This window comes from Otolemur garnettii, unplaced genomic scaffold, assembly GCF_000181295.1.
Source record: "Otolemur garnettii isolate 467f Iridium unplaced genomic scaffold, OtoGar3 scaffold00116, whole genome shotgun sequence".
Taxonomy (NCBI): Eukaryota; Metazoa; Chordata; class Mammalia; order Primates; family Galagidae; genus Otolemur; species Otolemur garnettii.
The window spans coordinates 4091735-4104284 of record NW_003852511.1 but is presented as its reverse complement, the minus strand read 5'-3'; the positions used below and the strand labels follow the sequence as shown (position 1 = coordinate 4104284).

The 12550-nt window shown below is 43.2% G+C and overlaps 1 protein-coding gene across 1 annotated transcript in view; it reads left to right on the top strand.

Annotated features, from left to right (window-relative positions):
• Positions 1 to 12545, top strand: part of RBM34 (RNA binding motif protein 34) — a gene marked incomplete at its 3' end in the record, with an annotated part of 19958 nt that extends 7413 nt beyond the window's left edge. The window contains exons 5-10 of the mRNA XM_023517673.1: positions 5436 to 5521; positions 7308 to 7391; positions 7528 to 7591; positions 8913 to 8952; positions 9584 to 9702; positions 12276 to 12545. Of these exons, the coding sequence (XP_023373441.1) occupies positions 5436 to 5521; positions 7308 to 7391; positions 7528 to 7591; positions 8913 to 8952; positions 9584 to 9702; positions 12276 to 12545 (663 nt within the window). The remainder of the gene's footprint in view (positions 1 to 5435; positions 5522 to 7307; positions 7392 to 7527; positions 7592 to 8912; positions 8953 to 9583; positions 9703 to 12275) is intronic.
• Between the last annotated feature and the right edge of the window lie 5 nt (positions 12546 to 12550).

Here is a 12550-nt window from a genome sequence, read left to right as displayed (position 1 = left end):
AAAAAAAAAAATAAAATAAAATAACAGGTTCAAATGTAACCCAGGAATGGAGTCGTTTTTGGTGGTAGACTTTGTTAAATATTTTAGTGAGTTTATCTAATAAAATGATATCCTTGTTACTAAAGTGAGCAGTGAATTTTGGAGTATAGATGGGTGATTTTTATTTGCCCTGCGAACGGAGTAGTCTACATTTATACTTACTGAATAGGCCGGACACGATGGCTGACACCTGTAATCCTAGCACTCTGGGAGGCCGAGGTGGGTGGATTGCTTGAGTCACGAGTTCGAGATCAGCCTGAGCAAGAGTGAGACTCTGTTTCATTAAAAATGAAAAACTAAAGCAAGAAGATCATCTAAGCCCAAGAGTTTTAGGTTGCTGTGAGCTGTGACGTCACAGCACTCTACCAAGGGTGACAAAGTAAAACTCTGTCTCAAAAAAAAAAAAAAAGAAAAATACTGCAGAGCATTTCTGGCATTCTCCTCATGTTTTGTTGTGTGCATGTGGTGTGGGAGTTGGTGTGATTGCTGCAATTCATACTTAGGCTCTGTGCACAGAGGAACTATTTTATTTATTTATTTATTTATTTATTTTGAGACAGGAGCCTCAAGCTGTCCCCTGGGTAGAGTGCTGTGGCATCACAGCTCACAACCACCTCCAACTTTTGGGCTCAAGCGAGTCTCCTGCCTCAGCCTCCTGAGTAGCTGGGACCACAGGCGCCCACCACAACGCCTGGCTATTTTTTTGGGTTGCAGCCGTCATTATTGTTTGGCGGGCCTGGGCTGGATTCGAACCCACCACCTTGGGTGTTCGTGGCTGGCACCTTAGCTACTTGAGCCACAGGTGCCGAGCCAGAGGAACTATTTTTTATTTTTTTATTTTTTTGAGACAGAGCCTCAAGCTATCCCCCTGGGTAGAATGCTGTGGCTTCACAGCTCACAGCAACCTCCAACTCCTGGGCTCAAGCGAGTCTCCTGCCTCCGCCTCCCAAGTAGCTGGGGCCCACAGGCGCCCGCCACAACGCCCAGCTATTTTTTGGTTGCAGCCGTCATTGTTGTCTGGCGGGTCTGGGCTGGATTCAAACCTGCCACCTTAGGTGTATGTGGCTGGCGCCTTAGCCACTTCAGTCACAGGTGCCGAGCCAGAGGAACTATTTTTTAAGTCAACATAGTATTAAAACGTTATAGAAGTGAGTGACATCTCATTTACCAGTTGAGCCCTCTAGGCCGGTTAGAGCCATATTCTTTGGAGCAGGAAGTAAGCATCGTTTGTACACACAGTGTTCCCATGTGTAAGTTTGTTTTTTTTTTTTAAATTGGGTAGTTGGCATATCATAGTGTATATCCTTTGACATTGTGTTTTTACGTAATGAATGTATATTTTAATTACGAAGTGTTTGTTCTTCATGTTTTAATTGCTGTTTTTCATGTGACTCTTCAGGATGGGGCTCTCAGACATGCTACTTCCTGGCTTTGGGAGCTGATGCTTGCTTGTTGTTGGAGACTGCCCTGCACATTATAGGATGTTTAGCATCATCCAGGACCTTTAGGCACTAGGTGCTGGTAGCACCTCCCACTGTACCCCATTTCTAACAACTGCAGGTTTCTTCAGGGATTGCCCAATGTTGCAGGGGGCAAAACTGTCCACTGCTAAAAGTAGACATTTCCCAAGGTTTTGACAGGTCCCCATAATTCCTGTCACTGTGCTTCCCATTTCCGTCACTTGTGTTTGATCTCCCAACTCTCATTTCTCCACATCAGACTCTTGGCTGACACTTTAGCTCGAATGTCTTTCCAGTGCCCCGACTTCAGTATGTCCCTGTCCCAGCCTATGCGCCCCACTGATTCCGGAGTATCTGTGACCCCAGGCTTTGTAGTGGCCTTCCCTCTTTCCATGGCCCCACCCAGCCTATTGTTTGCCACCCCTGCCTGCTTTTCAGCTGCTGTAATTTCTTCCCAGTGTGAGTCATTCCCACCTAAGTTCTCATTACCTCTTGTCAGGAGAGTTGCAGAGACCTAGTGTGGTTTCAGTCTTCTCCTGACTGTGCAGCGTATCCCTGCAACTTCATTTCTAAGGCGCCTGGGGTTTCTGCCCACTCTGCACTGCTCCTATTAACGTCTCTCACACACCCTTTGGGTGGCCTGTGATCTTGTCTCCATTCCTGGGCTACTGTATGTTTAATGACCCTGCTGTGCTCTCTGCAGCCCCCATCCTTCATTCTTGTACTTGAACTGCATTCGACCAAAGTTGTCATGTTGTTTGCTCCCCTACCAAACTATATGCTGTGATTACAAAAACCTTGCTTTTCTTGGTTGTCCTTGCGTCACCAGCAACCGCACATTCATTAAATGTATATTGAAGCACTTTGAGTTAGTCTCACTGTCAGTGACAGTTTCCCACAGAGTGGCCTCCTTACTGACACACAGCCACACACAGGCTGTCTCACCATGGTCCTTTTGCTGAGTTCATTTCTTTTGCCTGGAATCCTTTCTGAAGTCCCATTTTGCGTGTGAAAACATCTTTCAGTATGTGGTTAAATAGCACAACTTCAAGTCTTTTCTGATACTTCATACCATTAAGTGGAATTTTTCCATCTAAATTCTTCTTATATTCTATTGCCTTTTGTTTTGTTTTGTTTTTTTGAGACAGAGTCTCACTGTCGCCCTTGGTAGAGTGCCGAAGCGTCACAGCTCATAGCAACCTCAGACTCATGGGCTCAAGCGATTCTCTTGCCTCAGCCTCCCAAGTAGCTAGGACTATAGGCGCCCACCACAATGCATGGCTATTTTATTTTTGTTGTGGTGGTGGTGGTTTGGCAGGCCGGGGCGGGTTGGAACCTGCCAACCCCCGTGCATGTGGCCGGCACCCTAGCCGCTGAGCTACAGGCACCGAGCCTCTATTGCCTTTTGTTACACACATTCATTACTACTATCTCCAGTAACAGGATGCAGATGCTGTAGCAGGGCTCCTCAGACTTTTTAAACAGGGGGCCAGTTCACTGTCCCTCAGACCGTTGGAGGGCCAGACTATAGTTTAAAAGGACAGGCAGCGGTGGCAAAAACACCTGGTGGGCCGGATAAATGTCCTCGACGGGCCACAGTTTGAGGACGCCTGTGTAGAGCTTGAAGATGGCACCCAATAAGTGTGTTTTTGATGACTATATTCACATGTTACTTGTTTATTTAGAAATTTCCTATGTCTTACACTGTTTTTCCATGTATTTTTTGAGAGTTTGACTGTGTTAGTGATTTGAGCAGGACAAACTGAAAAGAGAAGTAATTCAGATTTCTTAAGTTTCACTGTGTATCAGGTGACTAAGAAAATAGGCTTCCCAGAGGAGACGTGTAATAATTGCCCTGAGATTTGCATTCATACACGTGGATGCTCCTAGATGATGAACTTGTAGGGTCAGCACCTTCTTTTCACCTTGATCCTCTGCGTGTGTGTATTGGGCACATTGCTGGCAGTCAAAGCTGTTGAATTTCCACTTCTTCCATAATGTTTTCCTTTCTTATCCTATTTACTTTTTTGATGACAAGTTTATTAATAAACATAACTGATATACTTTACGAGTTCAAGAGTTTGTTCCATTTTGCACCACTTAAACATTCTTCACATCTGTTAAATGAACTGAAATAGTCTTATTTCTTTAGCAGTTGATATGTTACTTTTTTGTTCATTTTTTTGAGACAGAGTCTCGCTTAGTCACCCTGGGGTTGAGTGCTATGGTATCACAGCTCACAGCAACCTCAAACTCTTGGGCTCAAGCCATCCTCTTGCCTCAGCCTCCTGAGTAGCTGGGAATATGGACACCTGCCACAGTGCCTACCTATGTTTTTAGAGACAAGGTCTCACCCTTGCTCAGGCTGGTCTCGAACTCCTGAGCTGAAGCAATCTCCCCACCTCGGTCTCCCAGAGTGCTAGAATTAGAGGCCTGAGCCACCACGCCCAGCCTGCTTTGTTACTTTAAAGAAAGGTGTGTCACATCCAGATCCAAAGTACCAAGTCGTCATAATAACTGCCACTCATTTTCCACTGATACGGTGAATTCTTTCTTTTTTTTTTTTGTAAGGACAGAGACTTTATTGCCTTCGGTAGAGTGCTGTGGCATCACACTGCTCACAGTAACCTCCGACTCCTAGGCTTGGGCGATTCTCTTGCCTCAGCCTCCCTAGTAGCTGGAACTACAGGCGCCTACCACAACACCCGGCTATTTTTTGGTTGCAGTTTGGCCGGGTTTGAACCCATCACCCTCAGTGTATGGGGCTGGCACCCAACCCACTGAGCCACAGGCACCACCTGATAAGGTGAATTCTTTTCCCAGGCCCTCCTCCTGGTGGTTTCTGCAGACCACAGACACTGAATATCCATGTGCTCCAGCCTAACCCTAACCTGGTGCTCTGGGAAGCTCTGGGAAAGACTCAGAAACCAAACGCCAAAGCAGAGACATCATACCAAGTCCTCATTTGTTCATGACCTTGTTACCCTGTGTCCATTTGCTCTTAAGGGCTGTCTGTGCCTGAAAATAAAGTTAGTCTGAAGGGAATTCCCATACTTGCCCAATTAAAGACACCAATAATTTGGGGGGTTTCTTTTTTGCCAATTAGAATAAATTTTTAGAACTATGGATGAAGTAATATGTCTGCTTATTTTATTTATCAGTTTAGTTAAGACATTTAAAATTGTGGAATGTACAATAAAAGTTAAGCATTGTGTTTTTTTTCCATGCTCATTTTATTGCCATTCCTTTTTTTTTTCCTGCAGTTTTTGGCCAGGGCTGGGTTTGAACCTGCCACCTCTGGCATATGGAGCCAGTGCTCTACTCCTTTGAGCCACAAGCGCCGCCCTCCATGCTCATTTTATAAAACAGTTTTCCTGGGGGCAGTGCCTGTGGCTTAGTGGGCAGGGCGCTGGCTCCATATACCGAGGGTGGCAGGTTCAAACCCATCCCTGGCCAAACTGCAACAAAAAATACCCAGGCGTTATGGTGGCACCTGTAGTCCCAGCTACTCAGGAGGCTGAAGCAAGAGAATCACTTAAGCCCAAGAGCTGAAGGGTGCTGTGAGCTGTGATGGCACAGCACTCTACAGAGTGAGGCTCTGTCTCTAATATATATACAAACAATTTTTCTTCCTTTTTCCGTGTGTCATCAGTATCCCTGTCCCTTCCTGATGTTCTCCCCCTTGTCTTGACAGTTTGAGAGCTCAGTACCTTCACTTCCTTCTGGGTTTGGGTGCTGGGTGCTATTTTCCAATACCTGTCTTGATAGTAATCTGAGGAGGATATTGTCATTGGAAACTTACCCCAAGCCGCAAGGCTCCTTTCACATGGTATTAGGATGGCTGTTTCTGATGTATTTCCGTGTGTTTTTAATCACAACATGCCAGAGCTACATATTTAGGCTTCAGTTAGAATATAATTAATGTGAAATAATTTCTCAAATCTTGAACTTTCTTTAATATTCTTTTTCTTCTTAAAGATTCCAGCAGAGGGAACTTTATCCAAAAAGTTGGCAGCAATAAAGTAAGTTCATAATTAGAGGAAGGGAGTCATCTTAAACTTGCTTCTTTTTTGGTTAAAATTGAAATACTTTCTTAACAGTTTCACAGTTGTATTTTTATAATGCAGCATGTCTGTTTCCTTGTATCTGTAGTGGCCGATAAATTGTCACGTTTGTCTTTAAGCCTTAATGTAAATTGTAGAGTCACAGAAAATACTGTGAAATAACTTACTGGAAAATGTGCCATGAGAAATTTTAAGAATGCTTAAACTGTTTAGAAGAAAAGAAGAAAGTTTAAGGGCAGTGCCTGTGGCTCAGTGAGTAGGGTGGCAGGTTCAAACCCTGCCCTGGCCAAACTGCAACAAAAAATAGCCGGACATTGTGGCGGGCCCTGTAGTCCCAGCTACTTGGGAGGCTGAGGCAAGAGAATTGCTTCAGCCCAAGAGTTGGAGGTTGCTGTGAGCTGGGACGCCACAGCACTCTACCAAGGGCGACACAGTGAGAGACTTCTGTCTCAAAAATTAAATAAATATGGTATATAAACTGTCTAGCTCAATGCCTGACCTTATTAGTCTAAAACTATAAAGCGGTATAGAACACTGTTACAGAATGCCATGAGCTGTGCTGGGTGCTATTTTTCAATACCTGTCTTGATACTCATTTGTATGGTAACATTTTTGTTACTTCAGAATAATAGGTTAATGTCTTCAGGGAAAGATTGTGGTCACTATTAACATCTAAATTACATCACCATTTTGCAAGCCTAGTTTATTAATGGCCTTAGCTGTTAAGCAGCACTAGCTACAGTCGGTTTAAAAAATAGTGAAAACTGGGTGGTGCCTGTGGCTCAAAGGAGTAGGACACTGGCCTTATATACTGGAGGTGGTGGGGTCATACCCAGCCCTGGCCAAAAACTGCAAAAAGAAAAAAAAAAAATAGTGAAACCCAGTCATCACAGGCCTTCCTTTGTAAGAACATAGCACCCACCTATAGTCCTGACAATGGTGGGTACTGGTCAGATCAGAGTCTGATCAGACCTTGGGATCTGGCTGCCATTTGCAGGAAGGTTGGGGGCAGAGATACATAATGAACTGTGTTATGAGTTTGCAGTCAGCAAAACTGAGGCTTTTGGAAATATCTGCCAGTCAACAGTAAGATAAAAAGATACGGGGAGAACCCTATAAATTAAATAAGACTCTAAAGGTGTATCAACTCAAAGAATAGACAAGAGCAAAATATGATGTCCAGGAAGAGACACTTGGATGGTAAAACCACATAGATGTGCAGGGGAGTGGTTCCCATAAAAGTTGGGACAGTGGTTACCTCTGGATGGAGGGAGGGGCTGCACCTGGGAAGGGCCATGGACAGAGGCTTCTGGGTGGGTGATGGTTCCAATGGTTGCAATGGTATTGAGTTGCTGTGACAAAGCTATATACAATTGTGCATTTTTCTGCATGGAGGTTTTATAGTAAAAAGGAAACTTTGAATTGTTTTTCACGTCTATTTGTGTGGGTTAGATACAGGGTTTGGCACGTTTGAGTGTCTTGTGGGCAGTCCCGTTTTCTTACGGTGAGGACACCTAAGAAGGTGGGGGTTACATCTCTGCCATCTGTAAGTTGTATGCTAAATTTTGGGTTATTACTAAATGTTTATCCAAGGAGATGAGACTTCTCCCCAGCAAGTCTTGTCACATATGTTGACTGAGTAGAAAATAAGCTGAATTTATTTTACTTGCTTTGAGGTTAACACATTTTACATTGCGGCGCTGTTTGTTTGTTTGTTTGTTTGTTTGTTTTTGTGTGTGTGTAGGCGCAAAATTCATCCTGATCAGAAAAATATCAATGCCTATGTTGTGTTTAAGGACAAAAGTGCTGCTGTAAAAGCATTGAAAAGGTAACTTTGTCTCTAAATTTGCACAGAAATACTGTCATGTAAATGGGGGTATTTTTTTATTCTTTGGCTCCTTCAGGCATGTAAGTAATGCTTTGCTCATTTTTAACAAGCATTTCCTTTCATATTTATAATATAGAAATGGGACTCAAATTGCAGATGGATTTCGTATTCGAGTTGATCTTGCATCTGAGACTTCGTCTGTAAGTAGTACTTGATTTGTTTGAAGAACTTAACTAGTACCTTGTAGAGAGAAATACTTTCTTCTGAGCTTTTGCTGGGAGGGGAGTGGAATCAGTAGTTAGCATGAAGCAAGCACAGAAGGAAACAGCCTCTGTTCTCTGTGGTCACGGATCTGGTGCCACGAGTAGCACAAGGACTCAAGTGAACATTAGCTTCAAACTCAGTCACTCACATCTTCCATTTCCAGTATGTCCCCCACCCACCATCAGATCAAATAATCACAGGGAGCCAGATTGGAAGGTACATCAGAGATTATCTGGTCTAGCACCTTAATTCATAGGTGAGGTCTAGAAAGTTCTGTTATTTATTGGACAGTTTTGTTAGCGTGTGCTCTGTTGGGCATACTTTTTTTTTTTTTTTTTTGAGACAGAGTCTTACTATATTGCCCTAGGTAGAGTACCGTGGTGTCACAACTCACAGTAACCTCCAACTCTTGGGCTTAAGCAATTGTCTTGCCTCAGCCTCCCAAGTAGCTGGGCCTACAGGTGCCTGCCACAACGTGCGGCTATTTTTTGTTGCAGTTGTTTAGTTGGCTTGGGATGAGTTCAAACCCCGCCACCCTTGGTATATGGAGCCGTGACCCTACTCACTGAGCCACAGGCACCGCCGAGGACATACATTCTTAAAACATAGTTTCAACTCTCTAGGAGCTGATAGTGTATGGTGGGAACAAGCAGAGGGACACTTGTGGCATCCCAGGTAGCTGGGAGTACAGGCACCTGCCATAACACCCAGCTGCTTTTTAGAGACAAGGTCTTAACTCTTGCTCAGGCTGTCTCAAACTCCTGAGCTTAGACCATCGACCCCACCTCAGCCACCCAGAGTGCTAGGATTACAGGGTGTGACACCAGCAGGCATGTTTTTGTTAATAAAGTCTGATTGGCGCTAAAACACCCATTCCTTTCCATATCATCTGTGGGCTGTTTTCCAGATATAAGGATACATTTGAGTAGTTGCAACAGATATCACATGGCCTGCAAAGCCTGAAATATTGACTATTAGGCCTTTTACAGAAAAAGATGGCAAAGTCCCAGTATAGCAAGCCTTTCCTGAGCACTGACACTTGTCATGCCATGTGAATGAAAAGTTGCTCCTGCTTCTGGTGCTCACTCACAGTCAAATGGGGAAGAAACAGAATCCAACACGATAGCTGTGTCCTTAAATCAGCTGTGTCACCAATGACTCATCAGATACAGGGGACAGAGGGATGGGGATAGTCTTAGGATGGCTTCCATTGTCTGGTTCAAAAGTGATTTTTATTAATTCTCCTTTGTGTTTCAGAGGGACAAGAGATCGGTATTTGTGGGGAATCTCCCTTACAGTAAGTTCACATAAACAAAGTATGGATAATGTTATTAAACTAATAACAGGGAAATAAAAACTAAGTTTGCTTTAAGACTGACTTTAGGCTTGGTGTGGTGCCTCATACCTGTAATCCCAGAACTTTGGGAGGCTAGAGGCAGGGGCAAGAAGGATTATTGAGGCCAGGAGTTCAAGACCAGCCTGGGCAATCCCATCTCTAAAAAAAAAGATAGACTTTAAAAAGCGTGCAATGTAAGGCCAGGCACAGTGGCTCAGGCCTGTAATCCTAGCACTCTGGGAGGCCCAGGCAGGTGGATTGCGCGAGCTCATGAGTTCAAGACCAACCTGTGCCAGAGCAAGACCCCCGTCTCTAAAAATAGCCTGGCATTGTGGCAGGCACCGGTAGTCCCAGCTACTTGGGAGGCTGAGGCAAGAGAATTGCTTCAGCCCAAGAATTTGAGGTTGCTATGAGCTGTGAAGCCATGGCACTCTACCAAGGGCAACAAAGTGAAACTGTCTCAACAAAAAAAGCATACAGTGTAATGGCATATTTTCATGGGGCTATGCTTGACTAGCTATAGTATTTAACAATTCTACTTTTCTAAGAAGATGCCAATCTTTACTTCCATTTTGGTTGAATTGGATTTTAGAAGTTGAAGAATCTGTTGTTGAGAAACACTTTTTGGACTGTGGGAATATCGTGGCAGTGAGGATTGTGAGAGACCAAGCTACAGGACTTGGCAAAGGGTTTGGCTACGTTCTCTTTGAGGTATGGAAGACTAATGCACTTGTCTTTTGAAATGTGCTGGGTGGGATTGAAACTGCTGTGTCATTTTTCAAATAGAACTATCATTTCCATTCTGAAATTATATCTGAAGAAAACATACCCATAAAGTTGCTACAATAGAATACTGTTGCTAAAACGGCACCTAACCAGAAGATGTCCCAGTTTCCTCTTTCTTCATACTAATGTTATGAAATAATGTTTCAGATATCAGATATTAGAGGGACCAAGTCTCTGAATCTTCACCTTTAAAGTGGAGAAAATAATTGATCATTTTACTCAGGTAGAAGAAAAATTTAGTCTTTGTACAAAATTGGTTATGTTTCATTCACCTGACTATTAATCTGTGTTTCATGCCTAACATTAAATTGTAAATGAATATACGACCATCCCTCCATATCCTTGGGAGATTGGTTCCTCGGATACTAAAATCTGGGGATGCTTAAGTACCTGATGTTATATTTGCATATAACCTATGCATATCCTCTGGTATAGTTTAAATCATCTCTAGATTACTTAGAGTACCAAATAGAAGGTAAATGCCATGTATGTAGGGTCAGCTATACCTCTTTATTTGATGGCATGCAAAGTTTTCTTCTCTCAGCAATAACCCACTAATTCCTTTCCTTGAAGTCTTTTCCTCTGGTGACTTTGTCATAGGTGAACCTACATCTGTGAACATTGCAGCCTGCTCTGTGTCTCTATTGTGTAGTATTCCACTGAGTGATGAAACGGGTTTTATACTGTTGTTTCCCTAATGTTGGGCATTGGCAGTGTTCTCTAATTTTCCCTTAATAATTAAATTGTTGTAGTTATCTTTTCTTTCCCAAAAGTTGGCTTGAATTTTGAATTACTTCTTTAGGCTAAATCCCCATTGGGATATTCCTAACTTAAGGTATGTGTCATTTTTAAGACTCTGGGAAGTATTGCCAGGTAGCTTTTTTAGATAGGTTGTTACAGCCTGTGTTGCCATTATTACTATTTCTCTCCTGTCTTTTTTTTTTTTTTTTTTTTTGCTTGATAAACTTGTAAAGTCCTTTAACAAGTATCTTATAAAATGTTTAAGGTTGTTACCACTAATGGTTCTATATTAGATTAAAAGGACAGTAGCTAGAAGGAAGATACTGAATGTTCCCAACACAGAGGGATGGTCAGTGTGTGAGATGATGATGATCACCGTCATCTGATCACTGTACATCAGTATGGAAACATCACTGTGTCCCCCATCGAGTACATGCAGTTATTATAAAAATAGGCTGGGTGCGGTGGCACATGCCTGTAATCCCAGCATTTCGGGAGGCTGAGGCAAGAGGACTGCTTGAAGCCAGGAGTTCAAGACCAGCCTGTGCAACCTAGTGAGACTCCCCATCTCTACCAAAAAATTTAAAAATTAGCCAGGTTAGCTGGCACCAGCCTGTTGTCCCAACTATTGGGGAGGCTGGGCCAGGAGGATCGCTTGAGGCAAGGAGTGGGAGGTTGCAGTGAGCTATGGTGGCACCATTGCACTCTAGCCTGAGTGATAGATCTGGATCCTGTCTCAAAAAAAAAAAGTGTGTGTGTGTGTGTACATATATATGTTTATATTAATATTAAAAATAAATAACTTAAAAGTAATGAATAATGGAATCATGGATCTAAGTGGAACCCATGGGGCTATCTAGTGCAGCTTCTCAGAGACTATAATGCAGGGATCCTCAAACTTTTTAAACAGGGGCCAGTTCACTGTTCCTCAGATTGAGGGCTGGACTGGGGGCCCCAGGATGAGTCAGCTGCTAAGCAGGACAGGCAGCGGCAGCAAAAACACCCGGTGGGCCAGATAAATGTCCTGGGGGGGGGGGGTGCTGCATGTGGCCCGCGGGCCGTAGTTTGAGGACGACTGCTGTAATGGGCGCCTGCTCTTGAGTCAACTAATACCCAGGCTTTGACACAAAGACAGCTTATGAGTTCATTGGTTTAAAAGACTATGTATGGCTGGGTGAGGTGGCTCACGCCTATAATCTTAGCACTCTGGGAGGCTGGGGCAAGAGGATCCCGTGAGTTCAGGAGTTTGGGACAAGTCTGACCAAGAGTGAGACCCTTTTTTTACTAAAAATAGAAAAAGTTAGCTTGGCATTTTTCTGGGTGTCTGTAGTCCCTGCTACTCGGGAGGCTGAGGCAGTATGATTACTTGAGCCCAAGAGTTTGAGGTTGCTAGTACCCAGGGCCAACAAGTGAGTCTGTGCGCCCCCCCGCACCCAAAGAAAAGACTGCACATGACTAAGGAGACCGGATTTTACAATGAAAAAAAAACAAATCTCATAAGATTGTGGCTTACCTGAATATTTGACAAGACAGTTTGAGTGCTCTCTGGGGAATATCTTGGGAGGAGCATGACAATGATAATTCACACTTGGCTCCTCATCCTTTTGGGATTGGACCTCCAGGGTGTGGAAATTGGAGGGAATTCTTTGTGCAAGCTTGAAAATCAACCTAAAGCCACTGAAGTCACACTTCTGCTAATTTCTTGTCAGATGAGTTTCTGGTGGATTTTTATGAAATTTTTTTTTTTTACATTACAGAATACAGATGCTGTTCATCTTGCTCTGAAATTAAACAATTCTGAACTAATGGGAAGAAAACTCAGAGTCATGCGTTGTGTTAATAAAGAAAAATTAAAACAACAGACTTCAAATCCAGGTTTGAAGAATGTCCGTAAACCTAAGCAAGGACTTAATTTTGCTTCCAAAAATGCAGAAGGACCTTCTAAGAGTTTATTTATTGGAGAAAAAGCTGTTATCATGAAAAAGAAGAAGAAAAGACAGAAGAAAAGTGAACAAACTAAGAAACAGAGAAA